The sequence below is a fragment of the Haliotis rufescens genome, unplaced genomic scaffold (genome assembly GCF_023055435.1).
Source record: "Haliotis rufescens isolate VD_foot unplaced genomic scaffold, xgHalRufe1.0.p SCAF_15, whole genome shotgun sequence".
In the NCBI taxonomy this organism is placed as follows: Eukaryota; Metazoa; Mollusca; class Gastropoda; order Lepetellida; family Haliotidae; genus Haliotis; species Haliotis rufescens.
Genome location: NW_025963835.1, coordinates 33,393,373 through 33,419,678, shown reverse-complemented (window position 1 = coordinate 33,419,678; position 26,306 = coordinate 33,393,373). Strand labels below are relative to the sequence as shown.

The 26,306-nt window shown below is 42.7% G+C and overlaps 2 protein-coding genes across 3 annotated transcripts in view; one reads left to right on the top strand and one right to left on the bottom strand.

Moving 5' to 3' along the window:
• The window catches only part of LOC124132068 (3-methyl-2-oxobutanoate dehydrogenase [lipoamide] kinase, mitochondrial-like), a 67,932-nt gene extending 41,626 nt beyond the window's left edge, over positions 1 to 26,306 (top strand). The window contains exons 8-11 of the mRNA XM_048396488.1: positions 5,235 to 5,363; positions 6,648 to 6,737; positions 23,091 to 23,255; positions 24,804 to 26,306. Coding sequence (XP_048252445.1) covers positions 5,235 to 5,363; positions 6,648 to 6,737; positions 23,091 to 23,255; positions 24,804 to 24,948 — 529 coding nt within the window. The 3' untranslated portion in view covers positions 24,949 to 26,306. The remainder of the gene's footprint in view (positions 1 to 5,234; positions 5,364 to 6,647; positions 6,738 to 23,090; positions 23,256 to 24,803) is intronic.
• On the bottom strand, positions 12,009 to 18,601 carry LOC124132067. 2 transcript variants are annotated; one of them, XM_046495695.2, is made up of 3 exons: positions 18,322 to 18,601; positions 16,085 to 17,293; positions 12,009 to 13,871 (listed from the first exon to the last, which is right to left on the bottom strand). In XM_046495695.2, the coding sequence occupies exon 3, from the start codon at positions 13,834 to 13,836 to the stop codon at positions 12,649 to 12,651; it is 1,188 nt and encodes a 395-aa protein (XP_046351651.2). In that variant the 5' UTR covers positions 13,837 to 13,871; positions 16,085 to 17,293; positions 18,322 to 18,601; the 3' UTR covers positions 12,009 to 12,648. The 2 variants fall into 2 exon arrangements, with proteins under 2 accessions (XP_046351651.2, XP_046351652.2); XM_046495696.2 differs by having other exon boundaries at positions 16,085 to 17,286.

Below are 26,306 nucleotides of genomic sequence, written 5' to 3'. Positions count from 1 at the left end.
TGTACGTTTTGTATGTTCTTTAAAATCTAAGGATCTCTACAGTTTTCATGTTGACCTTGACCTTGATCTTGACCTTGATCTTGACCTTCAACCTTTGTACCATGATTACAACTCATACATGCAACATGAAATTTAAACGTTCGGGACAATCACAGAAAATAAGGAATTTAATACATTTCCGATCAATCTCATTGAAATCAGATCTTTACTCTGATATGGTACATCTGCATGAAGGTCAGACAATCCCTCCTTGGGATGTCGCTCACAGCAGGTGAACTTTCTTATCAGCCATTGAGCATCAAGGCTTCTATCTTCTCAGTACAAGTCAGCGAAGCATTCAGATGAGCGTATCTTGAAATTGAATATGATCAGGGAGTTCTGAATGCAAACCTATAATGGTATGCTGCTATGATGTGGGAATGTTATACATCCTGTAGTTTCTGAGCTCCATGGCAGCTACACCAGGGTGTACTATCAAGGGAATATTTGTATTCTGTGTGGGTTTTCCTTTGTTAAGATCAAAGGTGGAGGTGGAAAAGAAATGAAGCTGACATCTGATTGGCTGAAGGCTCACCTGATGCGACCTTCTATGGAGGTGCCCTCACATTAAAACAGAGGTCTGGTATCAGTGTAAAAGATCTGATTTTATTGAGATTGTTTTCAGATGAAATGACACCCAGAACTTAAACAAGACCTGTGTGAGAGTAAATCAGTTGGGTGGCGAATGAATATGCATCTTCCGCCATTCTGGAACAATACAGGTCCCAAGGTTCTCCATTGCTATTACATAGCCTATCTCTCACAGAGGCAACACAGCGTTAGAAATTTTTGAACAGAACAGAACAGAACAGAATTTATTTCGTATAGTCTGGCCATGAGGCCAATAGTACAGATGGTTGGATAATATTTGACATGTTGTGACAGAGAGCTTCAGTTAATATTGGCTTTGGAATTTCTAAGTTTAAACATTTTATCTAAATAAAGAGCAAGCTGAAATAAAATGTCGTTGTTTGTTGTGAGTAACAATACAAACTTGTGCAGGGTAGGATATTGATAATAATACGAGGGCAAGTACCTTATCCTCAAGTTAGTATAAGCTGGACATATAAATAGTGCATAGAAATTGGCACTAGTCGTCCTTGCCAAACTGCCACATAGTTAAGGTATCCGAAGGACTAGTAGAAATCAACCCTTTTTCAGGGGTTTTGCTATATATTGTCATTATAAGCACAAGTGGGCTAAAACTGTTAATTTCTGTCGCTGGGCAACAGGTCCCATGACCTGGAAGTACTCGTATTAATCTGAAGCTGATTATGATACACGCACACTGTGTCTATTGCACACTTGAGTAAAATGCACACCCGTGTTAAGTGCACACTTAAATATACTGTGCACCACCCATTCTTGGATGCAAGTATCATTTAGAACAGATTTCAATATTTGTTAGCGTTGGCAGTAACATAGCAGATGTACACAAAGTGTACACACCAATGGTTACGTTCATAACACTAAAAACACAACAACAAAAAGTCATCTCCCAATCTTTGGCAGTTAATAACTTTGTTGTAGGTAAGTATCAGTCCATGTCCAGTCATAATAATAATAATAATAATAATAATAATAATTACATTTCTGATGAGCTGTTCAGTTCACCAAGGAAATACCCCAAAGGTTACACGATCATTCAACTAGTGATTGGGGAGTATATAATCCAAACTGCTATATGTGCCGCTAGAATCACATCTCACACCCTGGCCGCATCATACCAAAAGATGTTAAAAGATGGTACTTGTTGCTACCCTGTCGAGCGCTCGGCATTAAGGGACTAAAACAAGGACTGGTCGTCTCGGAGTCAGTATACTGTGTCTGAGTTGGGTATTCATGTTAAACTGCAGCATGGTATTTCAGTAGGCTAGCACTCTAAATCGACATCAGTCCGGACTAGCATAAGCAGAGACAGACTGACAGACAGACAGACAGACAGACAGACAGACAGACACGCATACACGCACGCACACACACACACACACACACACACACACACACACACACACACACACTACCAGGTACCCATTCATTGCTGGAGGGACCGTCTCCGTGGTCTAGTGGTATAGCGTCCGCCCGGAGAGCGGAAGGCCCGGGGTTCGATCCCTGACTGCGTCATACCAAAAGACGTTAAAAGATGGTACTTGTTGTTACCCTGTCTGGCGCTCGGCATTAAGGGGCTAAAACAAGGACTGGTCGGCTCGGAGTCAGTATACTGTGTCTGAGTGGGGTATTCATGTTAAACTGCGGCATGGTATCTCAGTGAGCTAGCACTATAAATCGGCATCAGTCCGGGCTAGTACAAGCAGACACACACACACACACACACACACACACACACACACACACACACACACACACACACACACACACACACACACACACACACACACACACACACACACGTCGCTATATAAGGGCAATAATTTTGGAAGCTGGCGGTGGGGTAGGCTCATGGTTAAAGTGTTGGCTCGTCACGCCGAAGACCTGGGTTCAATTCCCCACATGGTCCATTTCTATCGTCCCCCGCCGTGATATTGCATGAATATTGCTAAAAGTGGCGTGAAACCACACTCACTCACATAGGGAATCTCTATTCGGAGTTAACTCCACTTAGAGTGCTGTAAGGCCAGTGATAATTTAATTAACTGCAGTTGTTTTGCTTTAAAATAATTAATTTACTACTTCTAGAAATATTGCTAAACAAAAAAAGCATTGCTTAATCTCGAATGATATTCATCCAAACATCTTGGTTTCAATTGCTGGCTTGATTTTCTTGTAAACACAATTCCCCGTACAACATTGTGGAGTTACCTCCCCTCACAGAGACTCTCACTCCAACTTGACAAGGTTGTCATACAGGAATGAAATCATAAGGAAGAGAAGTTATGGATGTCAACTTCTTTATTATGAGGAACACAACGTTTAGGAGTATATGCTTACTCCTTCATCATTCACCTCATATACGCTGAAATGTTGTGTTCCTCATCATAAAGGGGAGCGGTTGGGTAGCCTAGTGGTTAAAGCGTGCGCTCGTCACGCCGATGACCCGGGTTCGATTCCCGACATGGGCACAATGTGTGAAGTCCATTTCTGGTGTCCCCCGCCGTGATATTGCTGGAATATTGCTAAAAGTGGCATAAAACCATACTCACTCACTCACTCACTCACTCACTCACTCACTCACTCACTCACTCACTCACTCACTCACTCACTCACTCACTCATAAAGAAGTTGACATCCATAAATTCTCTTCCTTATGTGTATTCTTAGGTGTATCACTTCTAAAGACCTAAGTAATAAATACTTCATCCAGAGGGAAAAACAAATTATTTCATCATATTTATGTGAGTAATTTAAATAGTCCCTATTTAACATGTAACAAAGTACTGGTAAGAGAAACCAGCCTTGTAACTGGAGGAGATAACGTTTCAGTTGACCATGTGACCTACGATTGTTGTAAGAGGCAACGAGGGGATTGGGTGGTCAGTCTTGGTGACCCGGTTCATTTGCGTGTCATCATATCCCAATGAGGTGGATTGTTGCCGATGATGGCACTGATTTGTCTCGACCAGACTCAAATATTTACAAGCCACTTTCATATTGCTGGAATATTGCTGGAATATTGCTGAATAAGGTATTAGACAACTAACAAAGCAAACTTAGCAAACTTGATAAAAATAGTCTGTGGTAAATGAAAAAGTTACTCCATTAAGTGGAGGGGCGGTCGGGTAGCCTAGAGGTTAAAACGTTCGCTCGTCACGCCGAAGACCCGGGTTCGATTCCCGACATGGGTACAATGTGTGAAGCCCATTTCTGGTGTCCCCCGCCGTGATATTGCTGGAATATTGATAAAAAGCGGCGTAAAACCATACTCACTGACTCACTCACTCCATTGAGTGGAGCCTTCTGTTGTTCCTTCAGCCTGCAGGGGTAGAATAGGTCTCAGCAACCCATGCTTGCCGTCAGAGGCGACTATGATTGTCGTAAGAAGCGACTAACAGGATCGGGTGGTCAGTCTCGCTGACTTGGTTGATGCATGGTATGGTATTCCAATTGCATGGATCAGTGCTCATGATGTCAATCACTGGATTGTCTGGTCCAGACTCCATTATTCACAGATCACCATCATATAGCTGGGATATTGCTGAGTGTGGCAAAAACAAAAAACAAGCAAACAAACAAAAAAGACCTTTAGCCAGCATGTGGTCACTTTTGAACAGCATCAATTAATTGGTAATTCATAACATTTTGTATAACCCGGCTGAAGTGACATAATTGTTAGGAAATTCATGTGACTGAATGAGATCTTTCATTTATTGTAATTCTTCAGTAAAGCCTTCATAGACAGTCCCCAGACCCTATTTTTCTGACGGTGAAGGATTTGGTTGGTGGGCTTAATTATTAACACAGAGAGAGCAAGTGTGTCTTTAGGTGTTAAATAAAGAATACTCTTTGATCTCATCTGGTGGCCACTTTCCCCTGATTATTTTTCTAGGTTTGTCAGCACCATACCCCTGCTCATGGGTTTCACTAAAGTGGTAAACATCTGAGACCTACATCTCTTCAGGCTTTCGTCCCACATCAAGCTGACACGCCGTGATATAACTGGAAAACCGTTCAAAGAGGTGTTAACTCCAACTCACTCACTCACTCACTCACTCACTCACTCACTCACTCACTCACTCACTCACTCACTCACTCACTCACTCACTCACTCACTCACTCACTCACTCACTCACTCACTCACTCCTACTTATTTTGACGAGACAGTATGGGGAGACAGTATGGGTCTTGTGACCAGGAATTGTGAACAAACTCGGGAACAACCTCTCCCACTATATCTGCAGATGATACATTACTGACCTAACATTCAACATCCAAAATCCACGACACTGAAGTACAGTCTGGACTTCAGCTACTCTATAGAGTCCAAAGCCCAAGCCTTGTCAAATTTCTCCTGGTCTAGTAACATCACTTTGTACTAGTCCATATGCTAATAATTCTTCTGAAATTTATGTCAACACACGAGCCAGCTGACTTGACAGTTTTTTGCACAGACTGCAAGTATCAAAAGTGAAACAATTCAAGTTGGTTTAGATAACAGTGATTCAGTAGTAAGGCTTGTTGTGTCTTCTTGCTGTGTCACACGGGGAGAATGTGTTTTGAGACAGTTTTTATCTTTTCAGGGATGTGTGTATTGCCAAGTTCGGCAAAGCGCCTCATGTGAAACTGAACGGCCATCTGAATGCTACGTTCCCGTACATCGCGCCCCCACTGGATTACATCCTTACTGAGCTCATCAAGAATGCTATGAGGTGACAGCGCAACTCAGTTTTTAATGAATAGTTATTTTTTAGTCCTGTTATGGAATTGGCCAAACATCCATTGTAATGTCTGGCAAGATGTGGAAATAAGATGAGTGTTTCTGTGAGAGTTTCATGAAAAATTGATGTATTTCCAAAACAAAACAATATGCTCATGCTCGTGGGTTAGACCAGTCAGCCCTCTAAATGGCGACCATTTTGGTGGCTAATATAAGGGTAACGCTATTTTTCATGGCATTATCATTTGCAGAAGCCTGAGGTCTTCGATTAACTGCCCTGAAAAATAGCGTTACCATTATTATAGCTACAATGGATGCAATTTGTTATCAAATAAAAAGAAAAAACTATCGGTTTTGAAACATTTACAGCAATCAACACGAATGTCACTGACCCACTTTTACAAATAGGGAAACGTCATAGAACAAACCAGATGATGTCACTATTGAACGTGACGTCACCTATCCCTATCCTATGATGCACCTAACAACGGGCGTGATAATGGCCCGTCGTCAAGCAATATGAGGGCATTATCAAGTTACAGTGGCCCGCTCATTTTTGATAACCTTGCGGGCGGTTTAATGATAATTCTATCCATATTTGCTATAATTCTGCTTAAATCTATGATTGGCGACCTAAATGTATCTACTGCTCGCCACCTGGCTTCCTAAAAGTAAATATGACTGGCGACAATATCTGATTAAGATATCTGTTGGCACCCAAAATCTTCAGTTTGGCTCCTAAAATATTCATGTAACAGAATAACGAGTTTTGAGTGCTGTCAGAATGTTACAACTCTGAGACCTACACCCCATTCCGGGGGCACGGGTGGCCCAGTCGTCTAAGGTGCCGCGATTCGCTGTGCAGGGTTGCATCCCTTGGGCACGCCAGAAACCTATGGTTGTGGGATCTAATCCCAGTTCGCCCTGATTATATTTCTAGGTTTGTCAGCACCATACCAGTGCTCGTGGGTTTCACCGAAGTGGTAAACGTCTGGGACCTGCATCACTTCGGGCTTTCCTTCCACATTAACCTGACACGCAGCGATATAACTGGAATACTGTTAAAAGCATCGTTAAACCCAACTCACTCACTCACTCACTCACTCACTCACTCACTCACTCACTCACTCCACCCCATTCCAGCTTTCCTCCCACACTGACATGCAGTGTTAGGCTCAAGTACTGTTCAAGGCAGTGTTAGGCTCAAGTACTGTTCAAGGCAGTGTTAGGCTCAAGTACTGTTGAACGCAGTGTTAAACTCGGAGCTTGGTTTCAGGGCAACAGTGGAGTCCCATCTTGATGCTCTGCATGGTCTCCCGGACATCTACATCACCGTGGCCAGCAGTGAGGAGGAGTTTGTCATCAGGTACGTCGTCTTTATGTTGTTGTGTCACCATAGTTATTCGTCAGCAACATGCTTGACCTTTACAGCAGTTTCGGCAGCTTGACTTCTGAGAGTTTCCTTCCCCACACTGAAGCACATGTAACACATGTGGCATCTCCTTGGGCACGTGACTTTGTTCGAAATCCAGCAGTGAATGGGTATCCGGTGGGTTGTTAACCTGCTAGAGCCTAGCATGCAGCTTAGGTTGTATTCTGTCCAAGGAGCTGAAAATGATTCTTGAGTGCACACTGATCCAGTGATCAGGGTAATAATAGCGCTTTGAGCATGTTCCTGAGTGTTGTGGAAATATGCGCAATATAAATGGCTGTTCTGAAGACATGTTTGTTCATTAAAAATGTGCTCAAAAACGTACCCGGAGCCTATAGATCGTGTTCACGTGCAGTCGTGTTAGTTTTAAATAAAGAATCTGTTCTCCAAAAAGCACCCGATGCATAACGATCGCATGGCTTGAACACACCAAAGTATGGCTGTGACTGCACGTGACATGTGAGGGTTGTGAGCAAATATAAGGCGGTAGCGCGCATCAGTTAGTTAGTTGGTCAGAGTTTTAGAGAGAGTTGGTCAGAGTTCGTTAGAGAGCTGGTTAGTTAGATGGTGTTAGACATGGCATTAGACAGTGTTAGACAGTGTTAAGACTCCCTTAGGCATGTTAGGAGTAACTGTTAGAATTAGCATTAGTTTCTTTCATTTGAGGTTTATTCATCTTTCCTTCACATAATAACAGGTAATCACGTTAAGTTCCTTATAGATGTTCATAGTTTTATAATAGGTTATCACGTTTAATTCCCCATTTCAAAAGGTAAGTCATACAAATTTAAGATTAGTTTTCATTTAAGTTAAACCATGCTCAAATATTCAGGTCCACTGCACAACAATGGCCTATTATTATTATTATTATTATTATTATTATTATTATTATATTATTATTATCTTTGTGGTATAAAAACGGGGGACGCATAAAACCCCATGTACTTCTCCTGATCCTGCTACAACGGATTTATCTTACCGACATGTTTTAAAATGACATTGTAAAAGAATTCGAACAAATTCAAAATTGATAGAAAACAGCTGTTGGTTAACTTGCGCTATGTCACATGACTTCCATTGACTCAGTGCAGCTTTTTGCTTTGAAGTGGATTTATTCTGCCTCTCAGAGATCTATGTGCAGCCTGTATTGCTCATGGCGGGGTATAAGAGATATATTCCCTCGCTGAGAAATTTATTACCCTCCAAGGTGGGTAACACAGTATTTTATCAAGATCACGTGGACCAATCAGATCTCATCATTCTGATGTGGAGGTGTGATAATGTTGAGTGTACCTTGCTCACGATCCCTTACGTATCAGAGTACTTGCATGGGCTCTCATCTGGGTACGTAAGCCATCTTTTTCGTAGACAGGATGGCCAAACCAACAATTTACATTTGGCAGTGTCAAGTATCCCGCAATGGATGAAAATATTTACGTTTTCACTACTCATTTTCACTAGTAATTATCCCCTGCCCAACAAAGTTGGCAGGGGAATATAGAAACGGGCTCCATCCGTCCGTCCGTCACGTTTCGTTTCCAGAGCATAACTCATAAACCGTTCAAAATTTTTTCATCAAGCTTTGCCTGTCAGGTACATGCTGAACTGGTACCTTTTGCTTTTTAGAAATTTTAGAAATTTTTATTTTTTTATATTTCCATGGCAGCAAGATGGACTTAGGTTCCAAACTCTATTTTTTTTACAATTTCCATGACAAGTTCCTCCTCGGTTAAAAAAGGTTAGGGTTTGTTTAGATTTAATTATGTCATAAATTCTGCAACAGGGGCGGGGGATATAGCCGCGTTAGTGGCAAACTCTTGTTAAGGTTTGATGTAACATTTCTGAAAGAATACATTTGATATAAGATTTGATACTTTTTATTTAGTGTAGGCGACTGTGATCTATACTTTTATCAAGAAGTTAAAAGCCGCGATCAATCAATGTATCGCTTTATCGTACCACCATTAATGTTTAATAATATTCTGTTAATGATGACCCTGAATACACAGAGACAACGTTTCAGTTTCTCACATGGCACTAATAACAATGTCTCGATATTGACGAGAAACAGGCCCGAGACCATGAAATATGTGTTAATTTATCGACAACCCTGCTGAGATTTCCGGTTACAATAGGCCCAAGAAAAATATGTTCGTGCAAGAGCTGATTGTATGTGACTGGTTGATCCAGCCTCCATTGCCAGTCTACAGGTAACAGTTGGGCTTCGGTCTAGTGGCTTCAGCCTCCATTGCCGGTCTAGTTAACGGTTGGGCTTCGGTCTAGTGGCTTCAGCCTCCATTGCCGGTCTAGTTAACAGTTTGGCTTCGGTCTAGTGGCTTCAGCCTCCATTGCCGGTCTAGTTAACAGTTTGGCTTCGGTCTAGTGGCTTCAGCCTCCATTGCCGGTCTAGTTAACAGTTTGGCTTCGGTCTAGTGGCTTCAGCCTCCATTGCCGGTCTAGTTAACAGCTGGGCTTCGGTCTAGTGGCTTCAGCCTCCATTGCCGGTCTAGTTAACAGCTGGGCTTCGGTCTAGTGGCTTCAGCCTCCATTGCCGGTCTAGTTAACAGTTTGGCTTCGGTCTAGTGGCTTCAGCCTCCATTGCCAGTCTAGTTAACAGCTGGGCTTCGGTCTAGTGGCTTCAGCCTCCATTGCCGGTCTAGTTAACAGTTGGGCTTCGGTCTAGTGGCTTCAGCCTCCATTGCCGGTCTAGTTAACAGTTGGGCTTCGGTCTAGTGGCTTCAGCCTCCATTGCCGGTCTACAGGTAAAAGTTGGGCTTCGTTCAATCTCATTCAAATCAGATCTTAGTTCTCGCTACCGCTAAACAAAGATCTGAGGACATCCCTTTAGGGGTCATGTTAGAACCACCTTTCATCTGCTCAATCAGAGCATCACTTACGAGATCATGAAAGTGACAGTCGGAATGTGATTTCTAATCATGCAACCTCGAAAGCTTTAACAAGGGGTATTACAAACGATAGTTACGGGCTTAGAAACTGAATCCAACAGTACTGAATCTTTTTGTTTGTGGGGCGGTGCTGTAGCCTGGGGGTTAAAGTGTTTGTTCATCACACAGAAGACCCAGGTTCGATTCCCCACAGGTGTACATTGTGTGAAGCTCATTTCTGGTGTCCCCTGCCGTGATATTGCTGGAAGCAGCATAAGACAATCCTCACTCTCTTAGGGCTGGGACGGGTAACTCGGGTACCCGGGTCGGGTGGGTACTGAGTAGGACCTGGGTACCCACAGGACTTCCCGGACCCGTGGTTAGAAATGTGACATAAAGTTTATTGAAAAAATTATCTGAAACTCTATGGTTACACTACAAGTCGTGAATGTTGCATTTCTTCCTGACTATGCTGTCAACGGGCATGTTGACGGGGAATTAGCTCTTGGGGGAATAAAGGACAAAATCGACATCACTGTCCCAGAACGCTTTATGCACAACATGTAAACAATAAACAACAATTGCAAAATGAGCGGAATACCTGCTCTGACAACACAAACACAGCGATGAGCGGACCTTCCAGCTCAGGCATACAAGAGGTGAGTGGAGCTCCAGCTCAACTCAGGGCGTTTCCTATGAGCGGCACATCCTGCTCGAGGTCATCCCTACACCAGCACTTGGAATACCAAGCTTTACTAACACTGTAGTAACTGTGTAATGGTAGCACAAATATAGTTATGAACAACAATGGAAATACAATGACGTTGCTCTGGACTACGGACTTCTGGCGATGACGTACCGACACAACTCAGGGGATGAACAATTAAGGCAATAAATGTCATACTATAAATAACAGTAATTAACGGGAAGTGATAAAGTAGCCCAGTTTGGCTGTCAGTCAATATATAATGAAATGTTGGTGAGGATTAACAACGGGGATTAGCGCCTAAAACGTAATGACAATTAAGTTATGGAGACATGGCTACAGGGTAATTTGCCCTTGGAGTCAAATGTACCTCAGACAATGGTAGTCCTAAATCAGTCGCTATGACAATGCACCCATTCCTTCTGACTTTTTATATGGTCGAATAAAGATATAGCTTAAGTCAACTTCAGTGTATGCATGACCAGATCGTTTAATACATGTATCTTAATATGTTTTGCATGTGCTGTGGTAAATAGAAATCCCAATCGGACGCTTTGTATCTCTTGAGACCTACGCCGAAGACCCGGGTTCGATTCCCGACATGGGTACAATGTGTGAAGCCCATTTCTGGTGTCCCCCGCCATGATATTGCTGGAATATTGCTAAAAGCGGTGTAAAACCAAACTCCCTCACTCACGCTTCATCAGCTGAATACTAATGTTTGTTTGTTTGTTTGTTGTTTAACGCCGCACTCAGCAATATTCCAGCTGTGGACGGTGGTCTGTAAAAGGCCCAGAAACTTAGTGACAAACAATAGAGAGAGGTTATCACACAAGTGTGTTTGGGAATCAGGACTATCCTGTATTAGGAATAAACATGGTATTTAGCGAGCCTTGGCGACCTTTGACAAAACAATGTGTTGCTGTTCATACCTATTTACATATTAATGGAAGCATTTTTTTCCAACATGGCTTGATAATTAAACGTACATCAACATGATCTAAATTTACATATATGTGTATTCTACATATATAGTGTATAAAGGTGTATGTGAAGTGTATATATAAAGTACGGACGTAGCTACCGAGGGGCCTGGGGCGGTCGGGTAGCCTAGTGGTTAAAGCGTTCCCTCGTCACGCCGAAGACCCGGGTTCGATTCCCAACATGGGTACAATGTGTGAAGCCCATTTCTGCTGTCCCCTGCCGTGATATTGCTAGAATATTGCTAAAAGCGGCGTAAAAACATACTCACTCACTCACTCACCGAGGGGCCTAGATGGGTCAGTGGTCTATGGTGCTTTAGTTGAATGTTCAGAGTTCATCCATGATCTGGTGAGAATTAAACTGACGGATTGCGACCAATCCACTCGCCTGTTCAACCTGTAGTTGTCAGTGTGCCCTATGGACTAGAGGGACTATTTGTTTCATATCAAATATACATGGTCACCTCCATGGTCTAGTGGATGGAGCCCAGACAGCAAAAGGTTGGTGGTTCAATCCCTAGCCGCATCATACCAAAAGACGTTAAAAAATGGTACTTTTTGGATGAGGGATCGTGGGGTAGATTCCCCAAAAATGTACAATGTGTGAAGCCCTTTTATCATCCAAAACTGGTTCCCACATGACATATTGCTTGGGTGAGATCAAGCGATATCTACATTGTAGATATTGCTGTTATAAATCTTTTGGTTGAAAATTCAGTTTAAGAATGCTATTGAACACATAGCAACACATGTTCATATATTTGATATCAAAAGTCCCTCGGATGAGATTCTCTATTTCTGGGGTCCCCTGCCGTGATATTGCTGGATTATTTCTCAAAGCAGCGGAAAACCTCACTCACTCTAGACATGATGTATGATCCACACAATTACCGAGAAACTACAAGAGTATCCGTTTTTAGAACTATGTACAATTTATTTCACTGTAAGCCACATAACAGGATTTGTAAAAATGTGTTGAATTGTTTAGAAAATAGAAAATGCAGCTACAGGGGTTGTCTTACGTTGACACAGTTCAATACAAGCTTGTACCTCGTCACACTGAGCCTCTGTGTAGCAATGTGTCTCACTTAATGTATACAGTCAACATACTACATTTGCTTTGTCAAAAGGGTGTGTGAGCTGACAAGGCAGGGGTAATCTGTGTTTAGTTCAGCACCCGTCTACACCGCGGTAGTTCTGTTACTGAACACGTCTTCACTGACCTGGTCAAGTGCATAGTCAACAATGAACACAACCAATCGCTATTTGATTCACTTTGAGCCTGGAGGACTCGTCTCTGTAATGAGTCGTTCTGAAAACGATATCTCCGACGATGACAGTTGCTCATCCCCTTCCTTGTGGCCACTAGTCACTGAATGTTTCCTGGTCTGCGTTTCACGGTGGTTTCTACGACCAGAACTTATTTGTATTGGTGGTAACGGAACTGGACCCTCATGAGAAATAATATCGGGTGAATCCATGGTTGTATTGTAGTCTGAGAAGAATTCTGCATCCGATTCATACTGCTCCCGTGTGTAGTCCAGTTGGTTGAGATGTTGAGAGTTACCTCCCTTACCTTTCCTTTTGTGCCGAGGAGTTCCAATAGAGGGCAGAATGGAATACTTCTTTTCTTGAACTTGGTGTTCTTGAATGTAATCAAGGGGGTCCGATATTTCCTTTGGTTTCATTGTAAAATTGTCTCTAGGAGTTGAACTGAAGCATGGACCAGTATTCTCTTGTGCCGTGGGCGTAGTTTGAACACCTGATCGCCGAGAATATTCAACAAGTGTGTTTTCCCTGCTTAGTCCGAGATCAGGAGGAAGGTTGAGTCGGGGCACCAAGCTATGTGGGTTCGGGATTCGGGGCATGGGAGAGTATGTTCTGCTCTCCACATCGTGACTTACAGACGGTCTTCTCCTCAGCAGCACGTCGTGTTTCATCACAGACTCACCCCGACAATACATCGACTGACTGCTGTTAGGCTGCAATGTCTGTAACTGCTGCGTGAAGGCCAACCGGTGCTGTGGAACAGACGAACCAATATTCTCCAGATTCAAACCCTTTTCTCGAGGGGATGGAGCAACATCCATCTCTCTCCTGCCTCTTTCACTATAGAAGGCTGCATTGTATTTAAGTCTCTGCTCGTCTTCTTTCGAGCTCTTCAACCTCCGACTTAGGTTTCTGGCACTTGGAAGTTGGGTATATGTTTCCGAAGGAACCACGTGGACAGAATCAGCTGGTCTCCTGTTCTGTGGTATAATCATAGTGTGGTCTGGGAATGGAGAAATATTTTCACAAACAAGTTCCGGACTTTCGTGATTGGGTCTGACATGATGCGGTTTGTTTTGTCTGCTTCTGTGCGACTTGTGTTGAGCCCATGTGGTTTGTGAACGCTCCACTCGGGGTAAGGTGTTTTCAGAGTACCCAAAGCTGTGGTTGTCATCAAAACTACGACTCATCTTGACAGCAAACAAAACCGGAAAATGAGTTGAAGCTGAAATATAGAAATGAATTCACAATATTCATAGCACAAAATATTTGAAGAATTTCACTACATTTACTACATCAGAAATAAATTTGACTGAAAACAGTTACGATCTATAGGACAATAGTGATGAGTTAATCTTGGTGATAATAGTTCTGTGTGATAACAGTAAAATGCGATTGGTTAATCTTGGTGATAGAAGTTCTGTGTGATAACAGTATTATGCTACAACTATCAGTTGTAACATGAAACCCAATTCCCAAATCTTTATTTATCATTTACATTGAGAAAGTCATAAATAATTAATCTCTTGGTTCAGTATTGACATGAATGAAGGTTCATGTTTCTCATATCTATGGCGATCTGTGTATGCGAGATCAAGCTCTAGCTGCCCTGTGTGAGGAGCCAGGGAGCTCGGCTTACATCAGGTGGTGCAAACTCGGCTGTATCCACCCAATTACAGCTTCTGGTCACTGAGTACTGGATGTTTACTGGATCATTAAAAGGTTGCATGATCCCCTGCAGAGTGAAACTATTCTCCACTCAAACAGTATTGATTTGGGCAGGTTTTGTTGATCCCCTGTCGACAGAAACTATTCACCACACAAACTGTTGATTTGGGCAGGTTTTGTTGATCCCCTGTCGACAGAAACTATTCACCACACAAACTGTTGATTTGGGCAGGTTTCTTTATCCCCTGTCGACAGAAACTATTCACCACACAAACTGTTGATTTGGGCAGGTTTTGTTGATCCCCTGTCGACAGAAACTATTCACCACACAAACTGTTGATTTGGGCAGGTTTTGTTTTGTTTTGTTTGTTGTGTTATGCTGAAATATTCCTGCTTCATGACAGCGGCCTGTAAATAATCCAGCCTGGACCAGACAATCCAGTGATTGATATTATGAGTAACATCCCAAGCAATCTCTCTTTGCGCTACCCCTCCATCCCCTGTTCCTTCAGGCGTGAAGGGGGCCAGTGAAAGGAAGCAATAAGGGTCAAGTTATCACAACACAAGTCTTGCTATCGTCCATGAATACAGTGCACAGTTATCTCCCCTGGGCTGGGCAGGATAGGGTCCTGTATTCTGATACTGGTATCTTTTATAACCTGAACTTTGGAGCACAGTTGGAATTATGTTTTGTTGGTGTGATCTTGAGAATGGTATTATTTTATCCCCATGTTTTGAAGTTAACAGTTATTGTGTCATCTTGCTATTGTGGGTATTGTGTAATGACATCTTAATTAGAATGTTAGTAAATGTTTAGAATTGGTCCCCAGTAGCCCATGTTTGCCTTTGGGGTGACTAAACTGGATCATGTGATAAGGCTCTTTGACCTTGCTGATTGCGTGACCTGATTGCATGTCATTGTGCCCCGATGGCGTGAGTCAATGCTCATGCTGTTGATCACTAGTCAGTCTGGTCCCGGAGTTGATAATTAACAGACCTTCGTGATTCAGCTTGAATATTACTGACTGCAGCATTGAACAATATTCACTCACCAACTCTATGAGAACATTGTGTATTCACCTTATCAGTTTGATAATGTTTCACAAATAAGTTTGCGTTTCACATGTAGCTGTCATTACAAGTTTCATATGGCATTAGAGAACGCTGTTTTATGTCCTGTAATAGATTTTTAGACATGTCATTGTGGTCACCTAGGGACTGTTGGCGTAAACATACTGACAACTAACACCTGTGTATTTGTCTGTAAAGAGGGGAGTGGTGCGGTAGCCTAGTGGTTCAAGCGTTCGCTCGTCCCGCCAAAGGCCAAGGTTTCGATTCCCCCTTGGGTACAAAAGTGTGAAGCCCATTTCTGGTGTCCCCCGTCGCGATATTGCTGGAATGTTGCTAAAACGGCGTAAAACTCTCACTCACACATTCAAAGAGGCATTAAAACACTACATCATAGTCCTTACAACTTTCATTCAGAGTGCTTGACCTTACTGACAGTACTTTAAATGCTAAAGAGTAATTGGGCTGCTTTTAATGCTACCAAAAGATCTGTTTAGGCTGAAGAGTAGTCCTGCACCATGACCGTGGAATATATTTATTTTATGAAAAAATAATAATCTAGAAATGCATACAAAAGCAAGTCTAGCCAGCTCAAGCTAGCATAGGGAATTTTTTTATTTTTAGAGTCAAGAAGGATATTGTGTAATATAAGATTTCAGAGACTAAGTGTTAGTCTAGCCGAAGAGGGAAAATGGGACGTACCTTGTTGTGATGGACACACCAGTTATTCCAGTTGAGGTTGCCAGGGGTTTCTGTAGACCTTCCACATGCTGTAGACGGGGTTGTGTATGGAGTATATTGCAGTCAATTAACACAAGCAGCCTTGGGGAAAATGGCCCACTTTATATACTGAATACTATGGCAGTGTTTTTACATAACTGATGAATATCAAATTCTTCATCACTTGTCCAGTGTTGTTATAAGTTGCATGAATGAGCTATCAGTGTCGACACAGCTCCATGAGTATGATACGAGACCGTATGTACCTGCTGTCCATGGTATATCAGTACCCTGAGAAGCAGGGGATACGACACTCAGTGATGGATATCTGTACCGTGAAGAAACAACACAGACCGGGATGGGTGGAAGCAAGTGTCAGCAATTGGAGGATTTACGTCTTCTCCAGGAATAGGTTGTATTTCAGTCTTCTGAAGTGTGTGTTCGTGAAGGTTCTTCAAAGCTGAGTGAATATGCTCCTTCTCATGTGTGTCCCACTTGAAATGTACCTTGTCAACCGTCTGTTTCATTGGGTCTTGTCAGGGTATTACACAATCACATGAGTTTGTGACTCCTGAAAGTGTTTCCTCTATGGCTTGTTCTCATGGCAGGGTGATTTGGCCAGTATGTGTCAGGGATTTATCTAGGCCTGCTCAGAGATTGATGAAGTCTGCAGTCAATGGCAGGACGAGTTTCCAAATTGGAATTATGAATTTCCCAATTCATGTACTTGTAGGTATTACCAGTGATAACCAATGTTATGGCTTTGTAGAGTTGACTCGTATTACACTGATTACAGGACCAATAAAGAATTTCAAAAAGGGTTTAGAGCTTATTTTTCACAATTGCATTGAATGCTATGTGAAAACAACTCCTAATTTGAGAAAATGAAAACATTAACAAAAATCCTAATTTTGAAAATAATAAGTTTGGAATCCTAGATAAGTCCTGGGTGCGGTTGTTGATTGGTCTTCATGAATGTTGTAACTTCAGTGTAGACAACTTCGCAGTAAAAGACAGCGCCATCTACTGTCCCAGCCTACAGCCTCCACTATGTCTCTGTGCAGCAGCCATCACTCACACACTAGCTTCCACACAACGGACACTTGAACCAAGCTGATAATCCACATGCAGGCTTTTGTTGAAATCCACCCCACTTGTCCTGAGCTGCTTGGAGTACTTCTTACCTGCAAACTAATATTGTAACAATGTAGAGGTTATCAACACCTGAACTCAGCAGTAGCTGCAAGTACAGTTGACGGTTGTTAGGCAGACAGGACCACAAGGAAACAGGGGAGTCCATTGTTACATCAGATATATGAGATGAAGGGGACAGAATTATATTTTGGAATCTGTATGCTACTGTACAAAGTTACACGTGATGTTGTAAAATAACTATTACTTCTATCAGTGATAGTCCTTATAATGATAACATATTGCATAACCCTTAAAAAGGGCAATTTTTCTACTAGTCCTTAGGATACCTTAACTATTGGGCAGTTTAGAAAGGACCCCAGGACTAGTGTGAATTTTGAATGCTGTCTATGATGAGATATGTCCAACATCTGTTTGATGCTGTATCGATGCTGGGGTTGTTGTCACACCTTGACCCCAGAAGCGTCACAGAAGCACCGTGGAACACTCATCTGACTCACTCAAGCACTTGCTACTTACACATACTTACAGGGTAGGAAATACCTTGTATCAGAGCCCAAGTGGCTCAGTTGAATATTAGGACATGGTTACGGTACAGGCCTGCTGCCTTAAGGGCACACTTAACAATAATGCAGAAATGAAAAGACCACGCCAGTGACAAATGTCCTTTGCCAAAGTAGCCTGGACAGATGTTTAAAATGAACATACTTCATAGAATGAATAGGATGTCAGAAGTAGAAATTGGCACTAGTCCTGTAGTCCTTGCCAAACTACCCAATGGTTAAGGTATCACAAGGACTAGTAGAAGTATGCCATTTTTAAGGGTTTTGCTATATATTATGTTATCATCATGGACTAAAAATGTTAGTTTCTACCACTGGATGTTATTTAGTTCAAGGAAAATGATGGAGGGACACTTTCTGTATCCCATTCACTTATTGTCTAGTGTGGTGAAATGACTTTCACCAAGACTTTAGTGGATCATAAGTCGTCTTCTTTGAACACTAGAATTCCTAAAGGCACACCTCAACCTGTGCATTGTAAAACACCAACATTTGTACCCTCACCTTGGTAAGGCCCATGAACCTTGCAGCACAGGAGATCCTCTGCTGGCCAACACACGGTAACAGTGTTGCTGTTACTCAATCCCAGGCAGGTAATAATACCCTGATCCAATCACACGGCTAGCCCACGGTCACATGTCAAGGAGTAATGTACTGACATTGGTTATCATCAGGTAAATCACACAGCCTTGTAATCAGTGAAACCTGCTTCAAATACTTCAGTGGGAATAAGGGTGTCGGTTACAATTCCTGCTGGAATAAGATGAGATATTCAGCTGCATCTATTATTGATGGTGGTTGGTGTTCAGTGGCAATAAGATTGGGATCAGCTCATAGTCGAATCAGTTTGAGAGTCGGGGATTAACAGCAACTTGTCACATTAGCATGTTTATTACAAGTGATGGCAGTCATAGATCTATGAATAGAATACCACATGTCTACTGTCTGTGACATCAGCTACAAGTCCAAAAGGGACGGTCGGGTAGCCTAGTGGTTAAAGTGTTCGCTCGTCACGCCGAAGACCCGGGTTCGATTCCTGACATGGGTACAATGTGTGAAGCCCATTTCTGGTGTCCCCCGCCATGATATTGCTGGAATATTGCTAAAAGCGGCGTAAAATCATACTCACTCACTTCAAGTCCAAAGCCTGGGTCTAAGGCGTTAGGAAGTAAACTTTGTTTGCAATATTCCAGCTATATGTTACCAGTTTCAAACTTGCGACTTACATACCAGACTATACTTTTTAAAGTATTTTGAATAAGTAATACAGCCTGTATCAGTAGTTTTGTGTTAAACTTTAGAGGTTGCATGATTAGAAAGCACATTCTGCTTACAATGTAACATAACAGTATGAATATTTATTTTTTATTGTTTTTTTTTATTATGTCTTTGAATTGTTATCGATCATGTAGTTGTCTGATTTTCGATCACAAACGTTGATACTACTTAATTTCATTTATCCGACATACTCGTTAATCCGGCATAATCATATGCAACCATCGATGTCGGATTAACGGGACTTGACTGCATATGACTGTATATGACTGTTTGGGTAGATTAGATTGTGGTAGTGTGGTAAGCGCTGACATTGGCTTCTCCACCTGTGTTGAACTGATATGGTACGTCATATGAATTATTAACGACACTGGCCTTGGTGATTTGCGTCCTGGTGATGAGGTGCATCTGTTTCTCTAAATAGGAGGAATTATTGATACGATCTATCAGCAGTCACATCACTAGGATCATGTACATTGCTCTGGATCGTCTGTCAGATCACATTAGTCACGTTGGATGAAATGTTGTGGTACAACCTTGGTGCACTGTATGTATACTGATCAAAAGAAGTGCCATGGCAAATTAACTATTGTCATAGAAAAAAATCAGCTGTTCTTAAACTTCTTTTGAGTTGTATACAGTAAGAGTGGTCATTCTTCACTTTATTGTGACCCGTGAAATACAGGGTAGAATAGGTCCGCAGCAACCCATGCTTGCCGTAAAAGGCCACTAACGGGATCGGGTGGTTTGACTCGCTGATTTGGTTGATGCACGTCATCATGTCCCAATGCGTAGAACGATGCTCACGTTGTCAGTCACTGGATTGTCTGGTCCAGACTCGATTATTTACAGAGCACCATCATATAGCTGGAATATTGGTGAGTGCAGCATGAAACAACAAACAAACATATCATTTTATTGTGGATAAAAATTTGATAGTATTTCTTGACGGAAAAAATTATTTGCTTATATTCAGAGGTAGCTGACATTGCATTCAATGCGTTAATGTAAAACTAGACTCTAGATGAGTCCTAGACTCTAGATGAGTCCTGTTGTTGGTTAATTACAAAGTCACCTCTACTAATCATAACATGAGAAATATATTAACAGGAATATTAACAGGGACATTTTAGTTCCAGTTTGGGAAGTTTTGTTGTCAAACTCAGTGCCGAATATTGGCCTCCAGGCTGGTGTACATAAATCCCTGTAGTATGTTGGTAGAGAATATCGGCCTCCTGGCTGGTGTACATAAAGCCCTGTAGTATGTTGGTAGAGAATATTGGCCTCCTGGCTGGTGTACATAAATCCCTGTAGTATGTTGGTAGGGAATATCGGCCTCCTGGCTGGTGTACATAAATCCCTGTAGTATGTTGGTAGAGAATATTGGCCTCCTGGCTGGTGTACATAAATCCCTGTAGTATGTTGGTAGAGAATATTGGCCTCCTGGCTGGTGTACATAAATCCCTGTAGTATGTTGGTAGAGAATATTGGCCTCCTGGCTGGTGTACATAAATCCCTGTAGTATGTTGGTAGAGAATATTGGCCTCCTGGCTGGTGTACATAAATCCCTGTAGTATGTTGGTAGAAAATATTGGCCTCCTGGCTGGTGTACATAAATCCCTGTAGTATGTTGGTAGAGAATATCGGCCTCCTGGCTGGTGTACATAAATCCCTGTAGTATGTTGGTAGAAAATATTGGCCTCCTGGCTGGTGTACATAAATCCCTGTAGTATGTTGGTAGAGAATATTGGCCTCCTGGCTGGTGTACATAAATCCCTGTAGTATGTTGGTAGGGAATATTGGCCTCCTGGCTGGTGTACATAAATCCCTGTAGTATGTTGGTAGGGAATATTGGCCTCCTGGCTGGTGTACATAAATCCCTGTAGTATGTTGGTAGAGAATATTGGCCTCCTGGCTGGTGTACATAAATCCCTGTAGTATGTTGGTAGGGAATATTGGCCTCCTGGCTGGTGTACATAAATCCCTGTAGTATGTTGGCCTCCTGGCTGGTGTACATAAATACCTGTAGTATGTTGGCATCCTGGCTGGTGTACATAAATCCCTGTAGTATGTTGGCAGAGAGTGAAAGGGGCAGACATTTTCTACTGCCATGAGTCGTAACACCTGTAATCATATCAGTTTAGGATATTGACTGGATTAGCTTGCTATTGTTTGATAACTGGTTTAGGGTTGATCTGTGCTTACTGCACTCGGGGACCATCTCAACAGTGACGTTCATGTTTTCAAGAAGTATTGCAGGACACACAGTAGTATGTCCAATAACTTTGCTTTCTGCACAAGGGGGCCATCTCCACAGTGACAATGCTATTTTCATGAGGCATTGCAGGACACATGAAGTATTCATTGGTATTCTGTGCAGAAACATTTGAACTAGTTTTCATGTAAATGCAAACTTTTAAGAGCATGATAGCTGCTGGAGGTGAGGTGGCTCAACTAATAGAGCCTTGGCATATCAACTCTCAAGCCCCGTGAGATTTTTACTAAAACTAGTGAAAGTCAAATCCAACCACACTCCCTCACTCACTTTAGGGACTGGTCATTTATTATTGGGTGTGTGTGGGGTGAGATTGCACTCAGGACTGTATCACATTTTGTTGACCCCCAATCTATGTAACATTTCTTCATGCAACCTCCCAATACATGACCCTCCTCCCTATGATAAATTACCAGAACCCAAATATATTTGCTTGATAACGGTGTAGGAACCTACCTAATTGTAATAAAGAAGTTGTTCATTCACATATCTTTCCTTACCCAACATGTACCGTGTATTGAAAGGGTACAGCTGTAATTTTTAAACAAATTTTAGACATTTCTAGTAATTCAAGCAATGCTGCTGTACTCGGTGTATTAGAAAGGTATCCGTTATGCTGTGTTTTGTTTTCACATGATAATGACAGAAGGCAAGCATGGGTCGGATTTGTTAGAAATATTTTGTTTGCACATGGGTATGGATTCCTTCAGTTAAATCAGGGTTATTGGAAACACGCAAAGAGTGTTTGTTTCTTCAGCTCACTGATTGAAAGATATATCATGTCTAAGAAACATTTTGACATTATGAACATTATGTTTCTTCGTGCAAAATATTTCCCCATTGTCTGAACTTAATACATTATTTACGATTTTAGCAACAGAATTTACTTAAGCATTTCTAAAATAACTGACTCTTTGCATTTACCAGATACTGTTCAGGTTGCAACACAACGTTACACTGTTCGTAAAATGTTAATGTTAGTTTCCGATGTAGATTACAAAGCCAAGTTAAAAGAAAGATATCGAAGATGAAGATCATTTTCTCTTGATCTTTCCTTTGTATGACATTCGAGGAGTCAGTATTTTAGGGCTGTGAAAGGACATTTTAATGTCATCAATATTATCAAAATTTGTGACAACCAACATGCATGGAAACTAGGTGCACTATAATTTTTTGGTTTCAGTGTGAGAAAACATTGGATTTTGAAAAACACCATGAATTGAATAAATAGCATTTGGTGATCATTCATATTGCTATTAATGTACAAAGGCGGACCTTTCATCAATGTATCGTTGTAAATTGTTCGTGAATTATGGAGGGCCTACATTTCTGGAATAAAGGGCATACATACTCACATAGAACAAAAGGGGCGGTCGGGTAGCCTTGTGGTTAAAGCATTCGCTCGTCACGCCGAAGACCAGGGTTCGATTCCCGACATGGGTACAATGTGTGAAGCCCATTTCTGGTGTTCCCCGCCGTGATATTGCTGGAATATTGCTAAAAGCGGCGTAAAACCATACTCACTCACTTACTCACTCACTCACTCACTCACTCACTCACTCACATAGAACAAAGACTCTCCTGAGCAGTTCTCAGTATATGAAGTTTAGTCTCAATTCTACCTTTCCAGCTACATTAAGCTGACACGCCGTGATATACTTGAATACTGTCCAAGGTGGCGTTAAACTGAACTCGCTCACTCACCAGCTGTGATTTCTTGCAGGATCTCGGACCGTGGTGGCGGTATCCCCCCGAAGGTCCTCGCTAAGGTCTGGGACTACAATTTCACCACCTCGGGGGCTGTGACTGACGACCGCGTGGATGGAGGTCTCTTCGGACAGATCATGAACACTGACAACTCCGGACCTGCGCCTGGCAAGATGCATGGGTAGGTACATCACGGACCTGCACTGGGGAAGATGGGTAGGTACATCACGGACTTGCACTGGGGAAGATGGGTAGGTACATCACAGACCTGCACTGGGGAAGATGGTAGGTACATCACAGACCTGCACTGGGGAAGATGGTAGGTACATCACGGACTTGCACTGGGGAAGATGGGTAGGTACATCACAGACCTGCACTGAGGAAGATGGTAGGTACATCACAGACCTGCACTGAGGAAGATGGTAGGTACGCATTAAGACAGACCTGCACTGGAGAAGATGGGTAGGTACACATTAAGACAGACCTGCACTGGGGAAGATGGTAGGTACATCACAGACCTGCACTGGGGAAGATGGGTAGGTACATCACGGACCTGCACCGGGGAAGATGGTAGGTACATCACAGACCTGCACTGGGGAAGATGGGTAGGTACATCACGGACCTGCACTGGGGAAGATGGTAGGTACATCACGGACTTGCACTGGGGAAGATGGGTAGGTACATCACAGACCTGCACTGGGGAAGATGGGTAGGTACATCACGGACCTGCACTGGGCAAGATGGTAGGTACATCACAGACCTGCACTGAGGAAGATGGGTAGGTACATCACAGACCTGCACTGGGGAAGATGGTAGGTACACATTAAGACAGACCTGCACTGGGGAAGATGGGTAGGTACACATTAAGACAGACCTGCACTGGGGAAGATGGGTAGGTACGTCACAGACCTGCACTGGGGAAGATGGTAGGTACATCACAGACCTGCACTGGGGAAGATGGGTAGGTACACATTAAGACAGACCTGCACTGGGCAAGATGGTAGGTACATCACAGACCTGCACTGGGGAAGATGGTAGGTACATCACAGACCTGCACTGGGGAAGATGGGTAGGTACACATTAAGACAGACCTGCACTGGGGAAGATGGGTAGGTACGTCACAGACCTGCACTGGGGAAGATGGGTAGGTACACATTAAGACAGACCTGCACTGGGGAAGATGGTAGGTACATCACAGACCTGCACTGGGAAAGATGGGTAGGTACATCACAGACCTGCACTGGGGAAGATGGGTAGGTACACATTAAGACAGACCTGCACTGGGGAAGATGGTAGGTACGTCACAGACCTGCACTGGGGAAGATGGTAGGTACATCACAGACCTGCACTGGGGAAGATGGGTAGGTACACATTAAGACAGACCTGCACCGGGGAAGATGGTAGGTACATCACAGACCTGCACTGGGGAAGATGGTAGGTACACATTAAGACAGACCTGCACTGGGGAAGATGGTAGGTACACATTAAGACAGACCTTCACCGGGGAAGATGGTAGGTACACTTTATGACAGACCTGCACTGGGGAAGATGGGTAGGCATACATTAAGCCAGACCTCTCTCAGTTTTCAGCTTATGGGGAATGAGAGTGACGTAAAACCACACTCACTCACTCACTCACTCACTCACTCACTCATTATCGAACTAATATAGCAAAGAGGAGGCATCATATCGTCACCATAACGCAGCTAACAAACAGCTGGTGTTTCAGGTACGGCTTCGGCCTACCCACAGCCCGGGCTTATGCTGAGTATCTTGGAGGCCGCCTCACCCTGGAAACGCTGGAGGGCATCGGCACGGATCTCTACCTGCGCCTCGCACACATGGACAGCAAGTCCGACAAGTTTCGAATCTAAACAGTCAGCTTGGATGCCAACTTGACGATCGTGTGGATTGTGTTTGAATCCTGGCCAGCTGGTGGAAACAGTTGGCCACTGTCAGTTGATCATCGATTGTGGTCCTGGACACACTCCAGGGTTTATAGACTTCCCACTGTCCCAGCATTGTAACTTCATTTATGCCGGTACACTTGTACCAAATTTGACGTATTTGTTCCCTGACACTCGAACGTTGATTTGGGAGGTTTTTGTCTGACTTTGCAATTTGTTTGTACGGTGATTGAAGATTTAATGTTTGACGCAAAGAACAATATATAACATGGTTGGTAGGGTAGCCTAGGGTAGCCTAGGGTAGCCTAGGGTAGGCTAGGGTAGCCTACTGGTTAAACCGTATGAAGCCAATTTCTGGAGTCCCTTTCCGTGATATTGCTGGAATATTGCTAAAAGCAGTATAAGCCTATACTTACTCACTCGCTCACTAAACACTATAAACATTGTTTAGAGGGACAGGGCACGGATACTGTTGAGTACATACTCAGTAATAGATCATACATGAATCTCATATAAAGCTTATCTTGAATCGGAGGACACATTGTAGACTGTTTGTACTGAAGACATTGATTTGTGTTTCTGTGTAGTTCGGTCATAAATTTTTGGGGTAGATGGTCTGCCATACCTCGTTACCTCCCTTTGATGTTTGGGATGCAATGCTGTGGTGATTAATAGGGGATTGGATGTATATTGTTTATTGTTTCTGCCAGTATAGGAGAGGCAGGGAATTGATATGTATGTTGTCCTTGTTTATATTTGTTGCCATGGTTGCCCTTATCGCCATGGTAACACCCACTGTAGTAAAATTTGTCACCATCAGTCTCATCACCCGTAAATTCATATGAAATATATTTGATGGTCGTATATGAGCTACATTGATGTGAATGTAGAATATGTTGGACATGTGGACTCATTTGTAGATCTCATGACATTTTTTGTCAGTATGTAGTTTAAGTTGGTTATTCCGGTTTGAGGAATGTACTCAATCTCGTGTGCCATTCTGGTACAACATACCTGAAGGTCTCTGAACTCAGACAGATTAAGTTTGAGGATGCACTTCTTGCGTCATGTTTTGAGTCATATTTAGCAGATTGTTATGTTTGTGTTTTAGTCCGAGATGTACTTTCCTCCCTGTACAGTGTCCTGCATCATGTCTGTGGATGGTGTGGTATTTCACCGTATGGCATTGTCAGTTGATAACAGATTGAACCAACCACAGCTAGTTGTGGCCCTGCACCATGTGTGATCAAGCACGACTGAACATCATATCAAGTTTGTCTGTGATTGAGCCAAGTCACATTAAAGACAGCTTTGTTCACATATCA

Bases quoted from the DNA above. Each gene is read 5' to 3' on its own strand.
- LOC124132067 (XM_046495695.2), bottom strand. From the start codon at position 13,836: ATGAGTCGTAGTTTTGATGACAACCACAGCTTTGGGTACTCTGAAAAC.